We start from the raw sequence: 20,568 nt of genomic DNA, 5'->3' as shown, positions 1-20,568 counted from the left end.
CCTTCTCCTATATTTAAAGGCTATCTTATGATTTTAGTAATAATATGCATTAAATGGGAGTCAGGTGATAGCACAGCGGGTTAAGTGCAAGTGGCACAAAGCGCAAGGACCAGTGTAAGGATCCCAGTTCCGGCCCCCAGCTCCCTACTCTCAGAGGAGTCACTTCACAGGCAGTGAAGCTGGTCTGCAGGTGTCTATCTTTCTCTGTCTTCCCCTCCTCTCCCCATTTCTCTCTGTCCTATCCAACAACAATGACATCAATAACTACAACAATAAAACAACAAGGGCAACAAAAGAGAATAAATAAATATTTTTTAAAAAATAATATGCATTAAAACAGAAAATCCCTTGGAGCATAGATGATGATTATATTTTAAAGGCTAAGTATGTAGTATTATTTCTATTACTTGGCATACCTGAAAAATATAAACATATATTCACATCTACATACATAGACATAGACATAGTAATGTTTACGTGTATACACATATGTTAAGAACTCATACTGTGTTAAGAACTCATATGTTAAGAACTCATACTCATGCTTTTATTGTAATATTGCCTCATAGTACAGCAGTAGTCCCTATTCTGGCTGACACAACGTGAATTTTCAAGGTGCCCTTACATTGGCTGGGTCCTCTGTTGTTTTGTGGCTCTCCTCAGATACTTCAGGGGCTGTTGGCACAGATACAGGAAGCAAAGGAGATCTCGCTTTTCCAGCTAACCCAAGAGAAGCTGTCTTAACATGAGTCTTGGGAAGAGTGGGCCCTGGAATAGAAAACACAGAATGATTAAAGTGATGTAAAAAACATTTTGGTGAATAATCTGTTAGGCATGTAAGCCAACTCCAAATGGTTGGTATTGATTTTTAGGTTATTGTTCATTCTGTAGAATAAACATGAATTCTAACACAATTAATGGGTGCATTTTATTTCTACTGAATGGAAGACAAATTCTGATTAGGTCTCTCTAGATGAAGCCACACCAGTCATATGTAATTTCAAGTGGATTCCAAATCATGCTGTGGAAGTTTACCTGGAAGCTCCAGGCTATTCATCAGACCTATAAAATGTCAGGTGAGCTCATTTGGTGGCAGTATTGGCTTTACACCATAACTCACTATGATAAACCATCCAAATAAGCTCTAAATTTTTAACAGTGCCTAAGAATATTTTTACAGCTAAAAGATGTGGCTGCTCTGGTTTACAAATGAGTATTAAATGTTATAGTAAAAAAGTTATAGTTAACTTCATAGAAATTCATGTTTAATTCTCTTTAAAAAAATCAAACAACTGTCCTGGTCTGTATAGCTTCTCTCAATAAAATACACTCTAATACTCATGAAAATCAGTTGAGGAACTGCTCAGTTTCTATTATATGACATTCCTGTCTGCTATAAACAATGGCTACCTTTTCTTTGGAATCAAAAATTTGCCTTATAAATCCTGTATGGCTTATAACTGTAATATAACTTTGTATAAATTTATAACAGTAATATAAATTTGTGTAGACATATAAAATTTTTATAAAGGCTTGTAGAATCATCTAGTATACCTCACATATCTGGGGGCTTTTGCCACTCCTAATAGTTCAACCAAGAAAGTAGTGAAGTAAGTCATAAAGTTATACTAGTTTGCCTTAATTCTCTCTCTCTCTCTCTCCCTCTCTCTCTCTCCCTCTCTCTCTTTTGCCTCCAGAGTTATTGCCTGGGCTCGGTGCTTGCACCACGAATCCACTGCTTCTGGAGACCATTTTTTCCCCCTTTGTTGTCCCTGTTGTTGTAGCCTTGTTGTGGTTATTATTGTTGTCATTGTTGCTGTCATTGGATAGGACAGAGAGAAATGGAGAGAGGAGGGGAAGACAAGAGGGGGGGAAGAGAAAGATAGACACCTGTAGATCTGCTTCACCACCTGTGAAGCAACTGCCCTGCAGGTGGGGAGCTGGGGCTCAAATCAGGATCCTCACACTGGTCCTTGCTCTTTACCAACAAGATGGCATATGCTCTTCAATGGTTCTAATGGTTAAATATATATTTTCAGGTGAGTGGGTTTCAATTATGCTTTGGAAAATATAGTTCTAGTTAAGATAAAAATATTTTACAATCAGAGAAATGTGGGGTGCTGATTTATTGAGCAAGAAATAATATAAACATTCCAATGTGCTAGTGATTCATTATATGCTAAGCAAAATAAATGACAAAGCCTAACAAAAGTACTTTTCTCATCCATGACCTTGCATATAAAGTTTCATGGTTATGTTACCCTTTTCCTAAACTTTAGGAATCAAAAGTCTGCAGTTGGAATGATTTATCACTAGAGGGTGATCTTGGTAGCTCAGAGGAAAAGAAATACAGAGGCAAGAGAAGTATGAATCATTTTCCTTAAGAAAGGATGTAATATGTGTTGACAGGTAACTAGAAAACATTATCTACCCAGGCCTGTGCAGACTTTTTAATTCATTTTAGACATTATAACTGAATAGGGAAGAATTGGAGCTTTTTCAGTCTAATGTGTATGCAGGTACTGAAAAGCTCAACTCTGTATTAACTATGTAATCCTTTATTTATTTAGCTTTCCCTACCTGTTTCTTTTTCTGTAAAGTAGTAATGACAATAATTTATGAAGACTATGTATTTATTTAAAATAATTGATACCTGTAACTGGTATAGAAGGACTAGTTATTGTTTATATTCAATTGTCAAAAAAATCCTGCTAAACATTATTTTCAACTCACATATTAGTGTGCTAAAGTGAAAAGAAATTAATTTTAAGCTCTTGCATTTAAATGGAACAAGCAGAGTAAGAATTTGTACCAAGCTCTAACATTTCTGAAGAAATTAGAGTTATCGTTAGTATGTTGATCTAACCCAGCTAATTTACATGAGCATTTCAAAGAAGCAATGTAAAAGAATACAAAAACTATTTTTAGATTCTAAGTAACTTGTGGGTATAAATAATTTATTGCACTATGATATCTCATATTTGAATTTAGTTCTAATTTAAAAGGAAAACTAAAACTCACTAAGGATCAAACTAGTGTGATTTAAAGTATTTTTATTACCATATATACATTTATAGAAGCATAAGACTTGTCTAAACTTCTATTTATTAACACCATGACATAAAATAAACACATTTAGCATGAAATATCGAATAAATATAAAATGACTCAATTTGAATTAACATCATTAATTTAATGTGATTCATGTGGTTCTTGGTTTACAACAAATTAGCCATAAAAATGTAGTGCTGACTGGCATGTATGCCACATTTTATTTTTTATTATATACAATTAATTTTCACTGTCAATTTGCTTTGGGTCAGCAACAGGCAAATCTTCATTCTTTAGCAGAAAGGGTTGGGGCAGGGTGAGGGCTCAAGTGGTTAAGCACACATAGTATGAAGCTCAAGGACCCATGCTCCCCACCTGCAGAGGGTTCGCTTCACAGGTAGTGAAGTGGGTCTGGAGCTGTCTATCTTTCTCTCTCCCTCTCTGTCTTCCCCTCTCCTCTCAATTTCTCTCTGTCCTATAAAAAAAAAAAGCCACGGAAGCAGTGGATTCCTAGTGCAGGCACAAAGCCCCAGCAATAACCCTGGAGGAAAAAAAAGGAAAAAAAAGAAAAAGAAAAAGTAAAAACGTAATGTTGACTGGTCCTCATTTGACGTGAACATACCATTTGTATATTGAATTTGCCTCTGTCCTTCTATAGTTTAGTCTTTGATGAATCTGAAATGAATTTACATGTAAACTCAAATACAAAGGCACAAGGTACATACCAAAACCCCTGGCAGTCAGATGCTCTAAAATGGCCTTTTAGATGCTCCGACATATGCCATCCCCTTAATATTGTAGATTATTGTTTAAGTAAAAGTGGAAGTTTTAAAGAAAAAAAAATTCACAGAGTACTGATGACTTCTAAGAATGTAAGGGACCAGGTGGTGGTACATGTGGCTGAGGGCACAAGGAGTTGGTACAAACCCTCTGTCCCCCACCTGCAGGATGGAAGCTTCAGGAGTGGTGACACAGAGCTAAGCTACAGTAGGTCTCTCATTCTCTCTCCTACTTTATCTCCTTCTCTCCTCTTAATTTCTCTCAGTCCTATTAAGTTAAATAGTTATAAGCAATATGATAATAATTAATTCATAAAAATAATGTTTAATGACCCCTTAAGTTGAATTACATTTTCTGAATTATTCCCTTTCAAAATGTTTTTAATGTTTTCCTTAAAACTGATTTAATTTTATTGGCATGAAAAGCTGTTTCTTTTAACACAATGCATAACATACCTTTTACTTACTGTTTAAAAAGGGCAGCTGCATCTTTAAAATTGACTGAGTTTGGAGTGTCAAACCAAAGTAAAAACTCTGGGTGGAAGGTGAGGGTAGATTTTCAGCTTCACTACAGGGAGTGGCAGTAGGGACACAGAACTTTGGTGGTGGGAATGGTGCTAATATACACTCACTCCTATAAACTCAGAGTCTCTACAAATCACTATCTAATCAATATGAGAGAGGAAAATAGTATTTTAAAAAAGTCTTACTTATATGTAAATATTTACATATGTATTTGCTACTAATTGACTTCTGAGTACCTTGATGAAATTTACTCATTTATTTTTCATGCTGTTTTAAAATACTTAACAATTTTTGTGAATTTTAGTTTAAATCTTCTTATTATGATTACTATTACATATTTTTAATTTTTTTCTTTCTATTTTATTTGAGAGGACAGAGAGCAGTTGAGAGGGGAAGGGAGGATAGAGAAAGAGGGAGAGAGAAAGAGAGACAACTGCAGACCTGCTTCACTCCTTGAACCCTTGTCCTTGAGAATGGTAATGTGTGTGCCATTCTCACAGAGTGTGCCACCACTTGGCCCCTACAATTGAAAAAATTTTTTTTTTCCTCCCAACATGTATTGACTTGATTCAGGTCATTGTCCCAGTTCTTTCATTTTTTTTTTTTTCAGTTCATGCTAGCAGAGGACACAGTTTTTGTTGTTGTTTTTTTGTTTGTTAATTGCTGATTTCATTAAGTAACAGGAGGCTCTGAATGCTCCTAAATGGAGAGATAAACAGCATAGTATATTATTATTATTATTATTATTAGGATTAATGGTTAATAGTCAACAGTATAATACAGTAGTTTGTACATGTGTAACATTTCTCAGTTTTCCACATAACATAATCCAACTCTCTCTAGGTCCTCCTCTGCCTCATGTTCCAGGACCTGAACTGTCCCACCTCCCCAGAGTCTCTCACTCTGGTGCAAATACACCAAATCCAGTCCAAGTTCTGCTTTGTGTTTTCTTATTTTTCAACTTCTTTTTAAAATTATTATTAGTGATTTAATAATGATTGACAAGATTGCGGGATAAGAGGGGTACAATTCCATTCAGTTCCCACCACCAGAGTGCCATATCTCATTCCCTCCACTGAAAACTTCCTGATTCTTTATCCCTCTGGGAGTTTGGACCAATGATTTCTAAGGGGTGCAGAAAGTGGAAGGTCTGGCTTCTGAAATTGCTTCTCTGCTGGACATGGACATCGACAGGTTGATCCATACCCCCAGCCTGCCTCTACCTTTCCCTAGAAGGGTAGGGCTCTGGGGAGGTGGGGTTCCAGGACACATTGGTGAGGTCATCTGCCTAGGGAAGGCAGGTTAGTGTCATGTTAGTATTTTCCAACATCTGACCACGAGTGAGATCACTCAGTTCACCTCATCTCAGATGAAGCTTGAAAGAATCATCTTAAGTGAGATAAGTGGGGTGATCTCACTCATACAATTTAAATTTTAATCAAACATATGCAACATGTGTCTAACATATTTCCTATCCATTTACCTTAGTATAGATAATAACACAAGAATAAAAAAGTTGCACTCATAATTTTTTTTAAGTTCAAACAGATTTGTACCTCTCTATACTAGGTAATGTACAAAAATAAAGCTTTTAAATTACAGTTCTACTGATAAAGTATATTTTGATACTATATTTCTACCTAGAGTCCTAAATACTTGGGTAGGTCTACAGTGTGTTATACTGTCTGAAACACGAATAAGGTATGGCTATCACCTGGTTATGAGCTCACATTACAGTGCGCAAGGGCCCAGGTTCAAGCCCCTGGCCCTCACTTGCAGGGGGAAAGCTTCACGAGTGGTGAAAAAGGGCTGCAGGTGTCTCTCAGTCTCTCTCCCTCTCTATCTCTCCCTCCCCTCTCCATTTCTCTCTGTCTCTATCCAATAATAAATAAATAAATATTTTTAAAAAAACGATGTGGCAGGAGTCAGGCGGTAGCGCAGCGGGTTAAGCGCAGGTGGTGCAAAGCGCAAGGACCTGCGTAAGGATCTCGGTTGAGCCCCACCCCGGCTCCCCACCTGCAGAGGCAGTCGCTTCACAAGCTGTGAAGCAGGTCTGCAGGTGTCTATTTTTCTCTACCTCCTCTGTCTTCCCCTCCTCTCTCCATTCCTTTCTGTCCTATCCAACAACAATGACATCAATAATAACTACAACAATAAAAAAAACAGCAAGGGCAACAAAAGGGAATAAATAAATAAATATTAAAAAAAGATATGGTGATGACAAGAATACCATAATTCAGACCCACTAGAAAGAAGAGCAAAATAACAATTGATTCCTTTTAATGTAAAGGCAATAGTTACACATTCAGACCTTACAGAGTGGTGAATAATATGCAGGGCACTGTGCCTCTCACAAAAGGAATTGAAGACACTAAGTCTTGCTCAAGGAACACATAGTGTTTAAATCTCAAGTGACTGCCTTTTCTCGAGTAATATTCAGATTCAATAAAACTTACAATGTTGTAACCTCCAGAGCTCTTAACGTTCATTTAGTGACCTGTATTAAAAGTTGTTGAAAAGATCATGGCAATCTCTGGAGACCTAGATATTATGGTAGAATTAATTTCAATAATATTCCAGTGCAGGTAAAAAAAAAAAAATCTTAAGAGCCTCTTAGAGATCATTATTAACAGAATTTGTCTGGTATATTTTTAAGTAATTTTTCTTCCTTGTCCTGAATGGAGAAATAAAGAAATAATAATGAGGGAACTTTCCCAGGAGACCTTTCTCCAAAACCAATTACTCTGGTCTCCCAACTGTGGAGGTAGCCTAGCAGGTAAAACACTGGACTCTCATACATGAGGCCACTGGGAGTCTCCATGCTGCCTGTATTTGGGTCAGCATTTTGTACTCTGAATCTTAGATGTCTTAAACTTGGACATTGGTGAATTTTGAGTTCTTACGAGTTCGCAAACTGTGCCTTTTCTTTCATATGTGTACTTGTAGTTTATTAACTCCTGCCTTGATTTTTCAGTCTGCATCTCCATACTCCCACAGGGCCGGGAAACATTCAGTAAATTCTACATATTGGATGCCATAACAATAATTTTTCCAAAAGTTTAAATTCTTAATCCATTTCTTACACCACTCAAACTGAATAAATACCTTCCCATACAATACTGTTTCATGGCAGGAACTATGTCCAAGTGAGGAAGCAGTATAACCACCGTCATTTGCATTAGTTAAATGATGGTTCAGAATCATATCTTGCTGTGCTCCATTATGCTGATGAAATGATAGGATTCTGACTTCATTCCCCCATACTAAAACTTCCTGGAAATCAATTACAGGTGGTGTTTTACTGTGCTTTCTCACTGTTCTCAGAAACCAACTTTAAATGCAAGTTTTGTTTTTTTTAAGATTTAAAAAAATATTTATTTATTTCCTTTTTGTTGCCCTTGTTATTTTTATTGTTATTGTAGTTATTATTGCTGTTGATGTCATCATTGTTGGATAGGACAGAGAGAAATGGAGAAAGGAGGGGAAGACAGAGAGGAGAAAAGAAAGATAGACACCTGCAGACCTGCTTCACCGCCTGTGAATCAACTCCCCTGCAAGTGGGAAGCCAGGGGGCTCAAATGGGGATCCTTATGCTGATCCTTGCACTTTGTGCCACGTGCGCTTAACCTAATGGGCTACAGCCCGACTCCCATTGTTGTTATTATTTTTTTAAATCACCCCACCCTTTCTTTTTCTTTCTTTTTCTTTTTTCTTTTTTCTTTTTCTTTCTTTCTTTTTTTTTTTTTTTTGCTTCTTCTCCATATTGGATTGCTAGGTCTTTGGGAGGATTTTTGCTCATAATACTATGTATGCTAACTAGATGTGTCACTGACTGGTCTGGCCCCGTCCCAGCATGCTGCAGAGAATCCTTAATGTTAATTTCTTTGTTTTGGTGGGTTGAATTTACATTGGTAACGGACTAGGCAGATATCATTCCAATGAAAATATGATTTTTACTGTCAAAGCAGAGAGAGAGAGAGGGAGAGAGAAGGAAGAATCTATGGATTCCAGCTAATTCAGTATAATCTTACCCCTGCAATTAAATTCTCTTGTGATTGCTTCTAAATATGAGCACTGAGTTTTAGAATATAAGCAAGAAAATCCTTATCCCTTTCTGAGGAGACTATGAGTAAATCTGAGAGTGGGAGAAAGCTGGTAAGAGGACATTAGAACACTCAAGTTTTGGTAGACCTGAGAGAGGAAGAGTTCCCTCCCAGTCCTGAAGATCGGTGTGATCATCATGACAAAACTTCCTCTCTCCTCTCCTCTCCTCTCCTCTCCTCTCCTCTCCTCTCCTCTCCTCTCCTCTCCTCTCCTCTCCTCTCCTCTCCTCTCCTCTCCTCTCCTCTCCTCTCCTCTCCTCTCCCCTCCCCTCCCCTCCCCTCCCCTCCCCTCCCCTCCCCTCCCCCCCTCCCCTCCCTTCCCCTCCCCTCCCCTCCCCTCCCCTCCCCTCTCCTCCCCTCTCCTCTCCTCTCCTCTCCTCTCCCCTCCCCTCCCCTCCCCTCCCCTCCTCCCCTCTCCTCCCCTCCCCTCCCCTCCCCTCTCCTCCCCTCTCCTCCCCTCCCCTCCCCTCCCCTCCCCTCTCCTCCCCTCCCCTCTCCTCCCCTCCCCTCTCCTCCCCTCTCCTCCCCTCCCCTCCCCTCCCCTCTCCTCTCCTCTCCTCTCCTCTCCTCTCCTCTCCTCTCCTCTCCCCTCCCCTCCCCTCCCCTCCCCTCCCCTCCCCTCCCCTCTCCTCCCCTCCCCTCCCCCCCCTCCCCTCCCCTCCTCTCCTTTTTCTGTGTTATTTTCTCCCTGCCCTATAATAGTAAAATGTGTGTGGGCCACGCAATAAATTTCAAGCACAGAAAATGCAAATATTCTGGAGAGTCCATGTTGTGGCCTAGGAATTTATCTTATTTAGATTTGTGACCTTGGTCCAATGGCCTAATTCTTTGGGTCTTGAGTTTTATTTGTTTATTTGACATATGTAAGGCTAAACAGTTTAGCTGTGAAAAATTATACAATGAGACTATAGCTATTGCATTTATATTTAATGTTACAATTGAATTTCTTTGCTCTCCTTAAAGATTTAGGAAGCATTAGTTAATTCATTTGGTAAAAAAAATAATAATAAAATAAAAAAATCCAGAGAAATCTCCAGCAAGTTAATCCTTAATTCATAAATTACAATAATTGGATTTAAACTGGTGCTTTCAAGGAAAAGCAAGTTCCATCATGCTGTTGTATTATTAATGAAGAACCCATAGCAACAATTATGGCTGTTTTGTCTTTTATTCAAACTAACTAAAGACTGCTCAAACTAGAATACACAGTATTAAGTGGCTATGAGCTTAAATAATCTATGAGTTCTTTTAAAAATTTTAAGTGCATAAACCTTTTATCTGAAATCACTACAGATTCCCCCCTATGTGGGCTCTGGTGCCACACACCATGTTACTGTGCTGAATAAATGAACTGACACCAATATACAACTAATTAAGTGCGCACCGCTTTGGTTTAGTGTTACTCTCCTCAGCAGGCCTGCTATGGGGGAAAAACAGATGATGAGGGAGTTCCGAGAAGGGCCAGCAATGTGTATCAGGTGTAGATGAGCTGCCTCAGCAGGAATTTACTGTTTTAAGCTTTATTTTCACAGAGCAGTTATTAAACATTTCATTTGCTCATTAGGTACATAATATATGACTGCCAGGTGCAGACTCCTGCTAGCATCTCCCGGCAGAGGGTTCTCCCAAGTAAAATGACTTTTGGTGAGAAATGTTAAAATATGCTGCTGCAGAAATGGCATGAACAGTCTCACCTGGGTCAAAGCTGAGGCCTGTCTGCACTTTGGTTTCAATTCCCGTAGTAATTCTCACCTCCCTGCCTACTTTGTCTTATTTCTTATCTCATTTCCACTCCTTAGCTCTGATGAATCAAGTTAAAATGGGGAACTTTGAAGAGGCCTGGGTTCTTATCTCCACTTTATGGTTCATTCTGTGATACCTGACAAAAAACGAAGTAGTCGTTTTTGATCTAGTTCCCATAAAAATCATAACAGTCCCCCCCCCCCCCCAAGAGCACTGCTTAGCTCTGGCTTAAAGAAAAAAGGGCATTGAACCTAAGAACTCAGAGCCTGAGGCATGAAAGTTATTTGCATAACTATTATGCTGACACCTCAGTCCCATGATAGCCTTCATTTTTAAAATTTTTTTATACTTTTTTATTTCCCCTTTTGGTGCTCTTGTTGTTGTAATTTATTGTTTTTGTTATTGATGTCGTCGTTGTTAGAACAGAGAGAAATGGAGAGAGGAGGGGAAGACAGAGAGAGGGAGAGAAAGATAGACACCTGCAGACCTGCTTCACAACTTGTGAAGCGACTCCCCTGCAGGTGGGGAGCCGGGGGCTTGAACCAGGATCCTTACGCCAGTCCTTGTGCTTTGCACCACCTGCGCTTAGCCCACTGCGCTACTGCCCGACTGCCGCATAATAGCCTTGTAACATGTATTTTTTTAATAGGTAACTAGTCTATTCTCATGTTGTTCAGTATAAGTATAGGAGAGCAGGAGAGATAGCACAATGGTTATGCAAACAGACTCTAATGTGTGAGGATCCAGCTACCAGGTTCAATTCCCTGCACCACCACAAGCCACAGCTGAGTAGTACTCTGGTAAAAAAAAAAAAAAAAGAAAAAGAAAAAAAGGCTTGTGTATTTAGTTGTATATACTTCTACTTTTTTCATATGCAAGGAGCTTTTAGAACTTACAGAGAAAATGAATATATACATGCAAAACTGCAACAGTCTCTGCTTTTTCCTCAAAATCTAATTGAAGCAAAAAAGTAGCTGTATATACTCAGATACATTCTCGATTATTTTTCATAGGTGAATTTCAAACATAAACATTTCAGCATTAATCTTAAATATTTATTCTTTAGTGTGTATTAAAGGGTGTTAAGTGGAAATTTTTGGAGGCGGGGCTATGGAGCAACAGCAGCTGTGTTTCTCTCCTCTCCTCTCCCAGCTAAACCGGGAACACCAAAGGGGATCACCTGGGACCGCAAGAAGACACAACTAGAACGTCTTTGGGAACCCACCAAATCACCAGTAAGTGCAAACACATGAGGCCTCATGGACAGAGAAGAGCCTAAGGAGAGAATCCTGGGGCTAAAGCCCATTTCTACTCTGGAGCAGCTGGTAAAGGTCCGACAGTTTATTGGTTGAGGCACCACTTCCAGTCTGTTTTACCAACAAAAAGACTGCTGAATGGAGGAGAGGGCTACCCTAAGACTTACTAAATGCAACTGTGAGTCTCTATTGCTATTGCCCTCAGAGACTGGAGTAGCAGGAGGGAGGCCCTGTGCTGACATCAGGGGGGGAGAACTGACTAGGAAACTCAGGAGAAGAGCTACACCCCAGTAGCCTAGCAGTGGGGCCTTTCCATGTTGCTTTCTGTTCTAACAATGACGACATCAGTAACAACAACAATAACAACAACAATAAATAAAAAAAAGGGCAACAAAAGGGAAAAAAAAACACTGTAATAACTTTCCCAGTGTATAGTATTTGGAGAGAGCTTCCAGCTTGTCAGAGACATGCAAATCAAGACAACAATGAGATACCACTTCACTCCAGTGAGACTGTCATACATCAGAAAAGGTAACAGTAGCAAATGCTGGAGAGGGTGTGGGGTCAAAGGAACCCTCCTGCACTGCTGGTGGGAATGTAAATTGGCCCAACCTCTGTGAAGAACAGTCTGGAGAACTCTCAGAAGGCTAGAAATGGACCTACCCTATGACCCTGCAATTCCTCTCCTGGGGATATATCCTAAGGAACCCAACACACACATCCAAAAAGATCTGTGTACACATATGCTCTTAGCAGCATAATTTGTAATAGCCAAAACCTGGAAGCAACCCAGGTGTCCAACAACAGATGAGTGGCTGAGCAAGTTGTGGTCTATATACACAATGGAATACTACTCAGCTATAAAAAATGGTGACTTCACTGTTTTCAGCTGATCTTGGATGGGGCTTGAAAAAATCATGTTGAGTGAAATAAGTCAGAAACAGCAGGATGAATATGGGATGATCTCACTCTCAGGCCGAAGTTGAAAAACAAGATCAGAAGAGAAAACACAAGTAGAACCTGAACTGGATTTGCTGTATTGCACCAAAGTAAAAGACTCTGGGGTGGTTGGGGGTGGGGAATACAGGTACAAAAAGGTTGACAGAGGACCTAGTGGGGGCTGTATTGTTTTATGGAAAACTGGGTAATGTTATGCATGTACAAACTATTGGATTTACTGTCGAATGTAAAACATTAATTCCCCCATAAAGAAATTTACAAAAAAAGAATAAAAGAAAAAAAAATAAAGAGAAAAAATGACCTCATCTGAAAATGGGGAGAAGACATGAACAGAATATTCACCACAGAAGAAATCCAAAAGGCTGAGAAACACATGATAAAAAGCTCCAAGTCTTTGATTATCAGATACATGCAAATAAAGACAACAATGAGATACCACTTCACTCCTGTGGAAATGTCATACATCAGAAAAGGTAGCAGAAGCAAATGCTGAAGAGGTTGTGGGGTCAAAGGAACCCTCTTATACTGCTGGTGGGTATGTAAATTGGTTCAACCTCTGTGGATAGCAGTCTGGAGAACTCTCAGAATGGACCTACCTATGACCCTGCAATTCCTCTCCCGAGGATATTTCCTAAGGAAACCAACACACCCATCCAAGAAGATCTGTGCACACATATGTTCTTAGCAGCACAATTTGTAATAGCCAAGACCTGGAAGCAACCCAGGTGTTCAACAACAGATGAGTGGCTGAGCATGTTGTGGTATATATATATACAATGGAATACTACTCTACTATTAAAAATAGTGATCTCATCATTTTCAGTCCATCTTGGAGCTAGAAGAAATCATGTCAAGTGCAATAAGTCATAAACAGAAGAATGAGTATGGGATGATCTCACTCAGGCAGAAGTTGAAAACCAAGATCAGAAGAGAAAACACCAGTAGAACCTGAACTGGAGTTGGTGTATTGCACCAAATTAAAAGACTCTGGGGTGGTTTGGGGGGAAAGGGAGTATAGTTCCTTGAAAAGGATGACAGAGGACCTAGTGGGGGTTGTATTGTTATGTGGAAAACTGAGAAATGCTATGCATGTAAAAACTATTGTATTTACTTTCAAATGTAAAACATTAATCCTCCAATAAAGGAGAAAAAAAAGGATAAGTATATCTAATAACTTCTGGGAATAAAGGCTTTGTGCTCCCTGAACCTTCCTTAAACATAAGGGAACATTGAGGTACTTCTAGCATCTCTCTGCCATCTATATATTCTGCCGGATGTAAGGGAGAATTTCTTTGAGAATGGCTTTCATTGGGCCACTTCTCTGTGAAGGTGGGAAGGTAGGATCCATGTGCTAGTGGTCACTTTTCAAATTCTTAAACCTGCCTGCTCTCTTACACAGAAGTCAACTACTGTGGCTACCTGGAGAAGACTATTTGTGATACAAACAATGTACAGATATGTTTATCTAGCTCATAGCTGGTGAACTCCCTATTCTTATATACAGGAAGGCAACTTTCGCTTCCCAACCACTCCAACTCAGTTTACTCCAGAAGACCTTGACTGACAGGAGTGATTGATTCCCTCCTATTGATAATTATAACCATTTTTTCTTTATTACTTCTGGAGTTGGAACCCATATAGAAGGGGTAAAACTTTGGTACTTTCTCCCTCTTGCACAGGATAGAAAACTAACAAAATACTTACATCTACATTACATGATCAGACACACATTTAATTTATGTTTTAGGGATAGGAAAGTCAAACTCTAGAGAAGATGAGACTCATTCAAAACTAGTAAGTGGGATTTGATAATTTTGTTAAAAAGTATGTGTCTTTTCTCAGATAAAGGCAATAAAACCAAAAATTCTACAAAGTAGTCTTTAAAAAGCCGAGGGAAGTAGACAAGACATTCTTAGCTCAGTTGTGGAAAGAGAGAGACTAGACTATTAGTAACTTGTTAACTTTTCCTTCTTAGTTTCACTTATAAAGATCAATGATAAAAGATGCTTTTTTAAATGAGTCTTCCTTTATCAGTGTACCCGAATAGGGGAGATGCCTCTGACATCTGAAATCCACTGCTCATATCTTTATATAGGCTTCAAGGCAAACTTGGACAACAAAACTATAGTCTATTAAGTAATTTGATATTTCCACTGAGGTAATATCAAGATCTAGTAGGCCCTTTTAAAGAAATGTTCTTTCTTAGTTCTATTTTCTGTACTTTCATATGTCTTTGCTAATTGAGATTTAAACTGTAAATTCAGTGGGCATATTTGAAGTTTACCCAATAATAATTGGAGGACAGAGCTAAAATCCCAATGTCCATAATAGGAAATGATCAAGTAGGCTGAAAACATGAATTTAAAGATTGTCTCAGATGACTTTGAATTTACAAAATCTGTATATGAGAAAAGTATTTAATTTTCTTTTCATAAACCTTAATAGACAACCTTCCAGAAGTTCTTAAAAGGGGTCATAACTGATGAACAATCATTCCATAAATTTTATGTTAGGAAAATAATGCCTAAGTGACCATGAATAAGAAACCCTCAATGGCAAAAAAAAAAAAAAAAGTCTAATGTATTCCCCCCAGCCAATGGCAAACTCGAACTGAGAGGACTGACATTATATTTTGTGGAATTTTTTTTTTTTGCCTCCAGGGTTATTGCTGGGGCTCAATGCCTGAACTGTGAATTCACTGCTCCTAGAGGCAATTGTTTTCCATTTTTGTTGCCCTTGTCATTGTTATTGTTGTTATCGCTGTTGTTGTTGTTGGATGGGACAGAAAGAAGTCAAGAGAGGAGGGTAGACAGAGAGGGGGAGAGAAAGATAGACATCTGCACACCTGCTTCACTACTTGCGAAGTGACCCCCCTACAGGTGTGGAATTTTGTGGAATTCTTTCTTGGAATCAAGACTGAAACAGATGAAAGTGACAAGTCATCAGCTTTATACATTTTACTATAAAAAGGACATTTGTCTCCTTGTCAAAATTTATTGTTAATTCTTTTTCTTTCCTATTTGCAAAAAAAGCAATAGGTTTGAGTCTGTTATGCATAGTTACTGTGATTCAGATGTTTTGTATTCTTAGGAGGGATATTGTCACTTCTATTCTTCATGAGAAAACAGGCTTAAAAAGCTGTTTTTATTATCTCTTTTTGGCTGACATTCTAGTGATGAAACATCAAAGAAACCACATTCTTAAATTATAAAGAAACAAATGACACTGCATGAAGTTCTCATATTATTTCATAAAAGCATCAGAAAAATATAGAAACCCAGACATCATTTTTGTACAAATTTTGTAATTATACACTCTGTGTAGAATGCTATAATCACCAATATGCACTCATATTACTCTGCAATAGATTACATTTCTGGTAAACATTTCATATGATGTGCAAATATAATAATTTTCACTTCAAAAATAAATTTACTTTGCAAATATTTCCCTTTACAAAGGCAATTTGACTGCTATGGAAGAGTCTATTTTTTATATAAATCTTTATTACTCAGAACTAGATTTATTAATATTCTGAAATAAATGATTTTCATCTTATTTCCAACACACACACACACACACACACACACAGAGCGAGAGAGAGAGAGAGAGAGAGAGATATCTTGGCTGGATCTAGAAATCTGAGTTCCAGATTTCATTTGCAAATTGGTACACTACCAATGTAACCCTGTCTCTTTTTACCTTTAATTTATACCATTCAGACTGAACAAAGTACAATGTGAGTAGTATTTTCAAGGTATAGGATCCTATAATTTACTTATTATTATTAATTTATTCTTGTGAAGTCAGGGTCTCATATGTGCGATTTCACCAATTCAGCCCCATTTCCATTCATATAGAGAGGCATAGCAGAAGAGAAAATAATGTATCAGAGTTTGTCGTAGCACCATAACTTAACCTTCATGTGGCACCAATATTCAGTCCTGGGATGTCCTCATGGCAAGGTGTCTAGTGAGAATCTCACTAGTTCTATTTTTTAATTAGGTTTTAATTTTAACTTTACTTTATTTGCCACTAGGGTTATCTCTGGGGCTCACTCCTTGTATGAAAAGTCCATGGATTCTCCCGGCCATTTTTTGTTGTTGTTGTTGAGGCAGGTGGGGGTTGGGTGGGGAGACCAGCAGCATTGCTCCATCACTTGTGAAATTTCTTCCCCTGCAGGTGGGAACTGAGGACTTGAACCCAGGTCATTCTACAGGGTAATATTTGTACTCTACCGTGTATGGTACTACTTTCCTCATTATTTAGTCTTAAGCAGTACTGGTGATTGAACACAGGGTCCCAGGCATGGAAGGCATACACTACTAGTGAATCACCTCTTAAGTGCAATTGCATTTCATTTCATTTACTTCATTTTTATGAATGAGAGGGACAAGACATGATAGTGACACTGAGTTATACCAGCTTTAGAGTTCCACTTGCTTTGCCTTTGTCACTTTTCATGTGTTCCTAAGGACAGAACTCAGGGCCCAGGGCCCGACATATGAAAACAATGTGGTCTTTTTATTTGTTTGTTTATTTATTTATTTATTTATTTTGCTGAGAGCCATCTCTGTAACTTAAATCCTAAAACAAAAAGTTTAAAAGTTTCACAATACTTATGTAGCCAATAAGGTATGATCACTTTTAATTTAATTTTATATTATTTAACTTTTAACCACCATCTCTACTTCACCTGGAAGAACATACATAAACTGAGGAAATAAATTTTCAGTGAGTATTGCCATTTTCTCCATTGTTCTACTTTTTGATTGACCAAGTTTTCTTTCTTTCTTTCTCTCTTTCTTTCTTTCTTTCTTTCTTTCTTTCTTTCTTTCTTTCTCCCCCCTCTCTTTATCCCCTTCTTTATATTTTTCGGCCTTACTTTCAGGAGCAGTCTATATTTGAACATACCTATTCTAATTATTTATTCACCATAGCTCTTTCAGCCACCTGGCTTTTGCCCTCACCAATCTTTGAAAATGTCAGCTATAAAGGTCATAAGTACTTTCGTAATTTCTTAGTCTAATGGATATCTGCTCAGTAAACCTCTCTATGGGATTTACTGGTGTTAGTTTCCTTAATTCTGATATGCACAGAAGATGTGTCTGAAATTAGTATGCTTCTTACAAATGATTTTGCTCAATAATTTGTAAGTTTTTTTCCCCCTTAAAATTATACAACTAGTTTAATGGGATACTCTAAAGGTAATTGCATACTTTTATTTTATTACATTATATTATATTATATTTATTTATTTATTTATTTATTTATTTATTTACTGCCACCAAGGTTATCCCTGGGGCTTAGTGCCTGCATGTTGAATTCATTTCTCCTAGTGATCATGTTTTTTTTTTCTTTCCTTTTCCCCATTTTATTTGATAAGACAGTGTGAAAATGTTAATTATAGAACCTAGGTGTATAATGTGTCCTAGGGTCTCACTTCTCCAGAACCCAGCCCCACTAGGGAAAGATAGAAATAGGCCGAGGGTATGAATCAAGCTGCCAACAACCATGTCCAGCAGAGAGGCCAGAATTCTGGCTATCTTGTCAGATCCCACTTGACATTTTTGACAATAAAATATTAGAAGGAAAAAATCTAGAACAACTTTATATCAAGGGAATCATATTTAAAACTACTTTTCTCCTTAAAATAATTTTTCCTAGGGCTTCGTTGTTCGCCCATCTATCTCCTTCAAAAAACATTGATTTAAAATATAAATTTCAGGGTTTTTTTTCTTCAAATTTTCTTTCCTTGCATTTTCCATTTAATTCCATCTACTGTTAGCTAAAACCTTTTTACCTCTTTGCACTAATCTTCAATATCATTTTCAATTCTAGCTCCCTCTTGAATTTTTTTTTAACCTGGTGGGAGTAGGGTTAAAGGTTTCTTAGTGCTTGGATCGACCTTCTCGTGGTGCATCCCGTGAGTACCCATTCATTGGGGAAACTGACGATCCTTCCTAGCCGACTGAATCCACATGGATCCCAGTCACTTTCAAAGCCATTTAACTGGCTACAGAAGAAGGGCAAACGCTAGAAGAAGAAGAAGTGCTTGTCTACATCTGTTATACATTTGTGTTTGAATATTCCACTATCCCTTTATGCGCAGTTTACTTCACTCTCTCAATCTCTCATTTTTTTCAAGGAGCAACATTTATGTATATATGTATGTATGTATGTATTTTTCCATTTTGTTGCCCTTGTTATATTTATGGTTATTGTTGTCATTGCTATTGTTGTTGGATAGGACAGAGAGAAATTGAGAGAGGAAGGGAAGACAGAGAGGAGGGGAGAGCGACAGATACCTGCAGACCTGCTTCCCTGATTGTGATTGTGAAGCAATATCCCCCACCCCTCCCACCCCCCCACCCCACCCTCGCACAGGTGGGAAGCTGGGGCTGAACAGAGATCCTTAAAGCTGGTCTTTATGTTTTGCACCATGTGTGCTTAACCTACTGTGCCTGACCCCATAAGTATTTATTTTAATGAGAGAGGGAGAGGGGTAGGGGGGGGAGAGAGGGAGGGAGGGAGGGAGAGAGGGAGAGAGAGAGAGAGAAAGAGGGAGACTACTCAACTATGGTTTATGGTGATGCCTGAGAGTGAACCTGGGGCATCAGAACCTCAGGCAGGAAAGACTTTTGCATAACCATTATGCTATCACCACAGCCCTCAAGGAGGAAGTTCTAACCCACTTCTGCCCTTTGTTCATAACCTTCCTTCTAAAGACAAAAGATTTAAAACATCAATCACTAGGATCCCAACTCCTCCTTCATTCTTCTTATCTAATATTCATTTACCCCCCTATTTCTCCATTTAGAATATTTCAAGGGGTCCTCTATATTCTCGCTGTCATTAACAGACATCATACATTTAAAAAAAAATCATCTTTGTTTCAAAAATGCAAGCTGACTTTCTCAGATAGAGTGAGGCAGAGATAGAGCAGATAAGGAAAGACAATATAGCACAAAAAAAAAGAAAAAAAAGTCCCCCCATGAGATGAGGTGGAGCAGGATGACACACATGACAAAACAGGCATGCTATGCTCCCAGGTATGCTATCTTTTAAAAAATTTTTAAAAAATATTTATTTATTTCCTTTTGTTGCCCTTGTTGTTTTATTGTTGTAGTGATTGGTGTCCTTGCTGGATAGGACAGAGGGAAATGGAGAGAGGAGAGGATGACAGAGAGGGGGAGAGAAAAATAGACACCTGCAGACCTGCTTCACCGCCTGTGAGCCTGTGAAGCGACTCCTCTGCAGGTGGGGAGCAGGGGACTCGAACCAGGATCCTTACACCTGTCCTTGCGCTTTGTGCCAAGTGTGCTTAACCCGCTGCGCTACCACCCGACTCCCAGGTATGCTATCTTGTTGGCCTCCTCATACACTTTTCCATCTCAATCTTAGTTTACCACCTAATCTTCTCAAATCACTATTTCCACTGAACGCTTCTGGTTTTCTCTCCCACAATTGCTCTAGGAGTCACCCTCCCCAGCAAGGCTGCTTTACCAACAGATGTTAAAAGCATCTCATATTAGGCCAGGTTATGAGAAAAAAGATTTTGGTGCCTGAGGCTCTAAGGTTCTTTGTTTAATCCCCAACACCACGTAAAACAGAGCTGAGCAGTACTCTGGCATGAAAGAAAAAGGGGGGGCTCATTATTTTCTCATTTCTTAGTATTTCTCTATAAGCTCTAACCTTTCTTTGAGTACTTTTGTGACTCCCCATCAATTGAGGAGAGGATACATGTTGCAGTCAGCAGAATTAGTCCCATGTCCCTATCTTTTAGTAACATGACCTTGAAGCTATAATAAGAGTCCTTAATACTCTGGGTTTCTATAGAAAATAAAAGAGCTTATTTTCAGGGAGAGTGTGGGATTTAAGGACAAGGCATATGCAAATGGCATTCTTCCCAGTCCTCAATTTACAGCTAACATATAATTAGGAACTGATAAACATTTATGTATTAAAAAATTATTTCTATTTTACTCTGAGCTATCCAGAAATGCAATTTCTTGAGAACAGTCCATTTCCCAAAGATACTAGTTAATTGAGATTTTATTTTTCTTTATTTGTACTAGATCCAAAGTTCAGTGAAAAATTCTGACTTATCCTTGTCACAATGGACCAAAAATAAAGATCTTTCAAGCCTAT

The 20,568-nt window shown here is 38.4% G+C and overlaps 1 protein-coding gene across 1 annotated transcript in view; it reads right to left on the bottom strand.

Moving 5' to 3' along the window:
* DCC (DCC netrin 1 receptor) overlaps window positions 1-20,568 on the bottom strand; it is a 1,300,159-nt gene that overhangs the window by 13,004 nt on the left and 1,266,587 nt on the right. The window contains exon 29 of the mRNA XM_016186489.2: window positions 626-768. Coding sequence (XP_016041975.1) covers window positions 626-768 — 143 coding nt within the window. The remainder of the gene's footprint in view (window positions 1-625; window positions 769-20,568) is intronic.

Source organism: Erinaceus europaeus, chromosome 15, assembly GCF_950295315.1.
Source record: "Erinaceus europaeus chromosome 15, mEriEur2.1, whole genome shotgun sequence".
In the NCBI taxonomy this organism is placed as follows: Eukaryota; Metazoa; Chordata; class Mammalia; order Eulipotyphla; family Erinaceidae; genus Erinaceus; species Erinaceus europaeus.
Note: the sequence above shows the minus strand (reverse complement) of the source record. Positions and strands in the feature narration are given on the sequence as shown.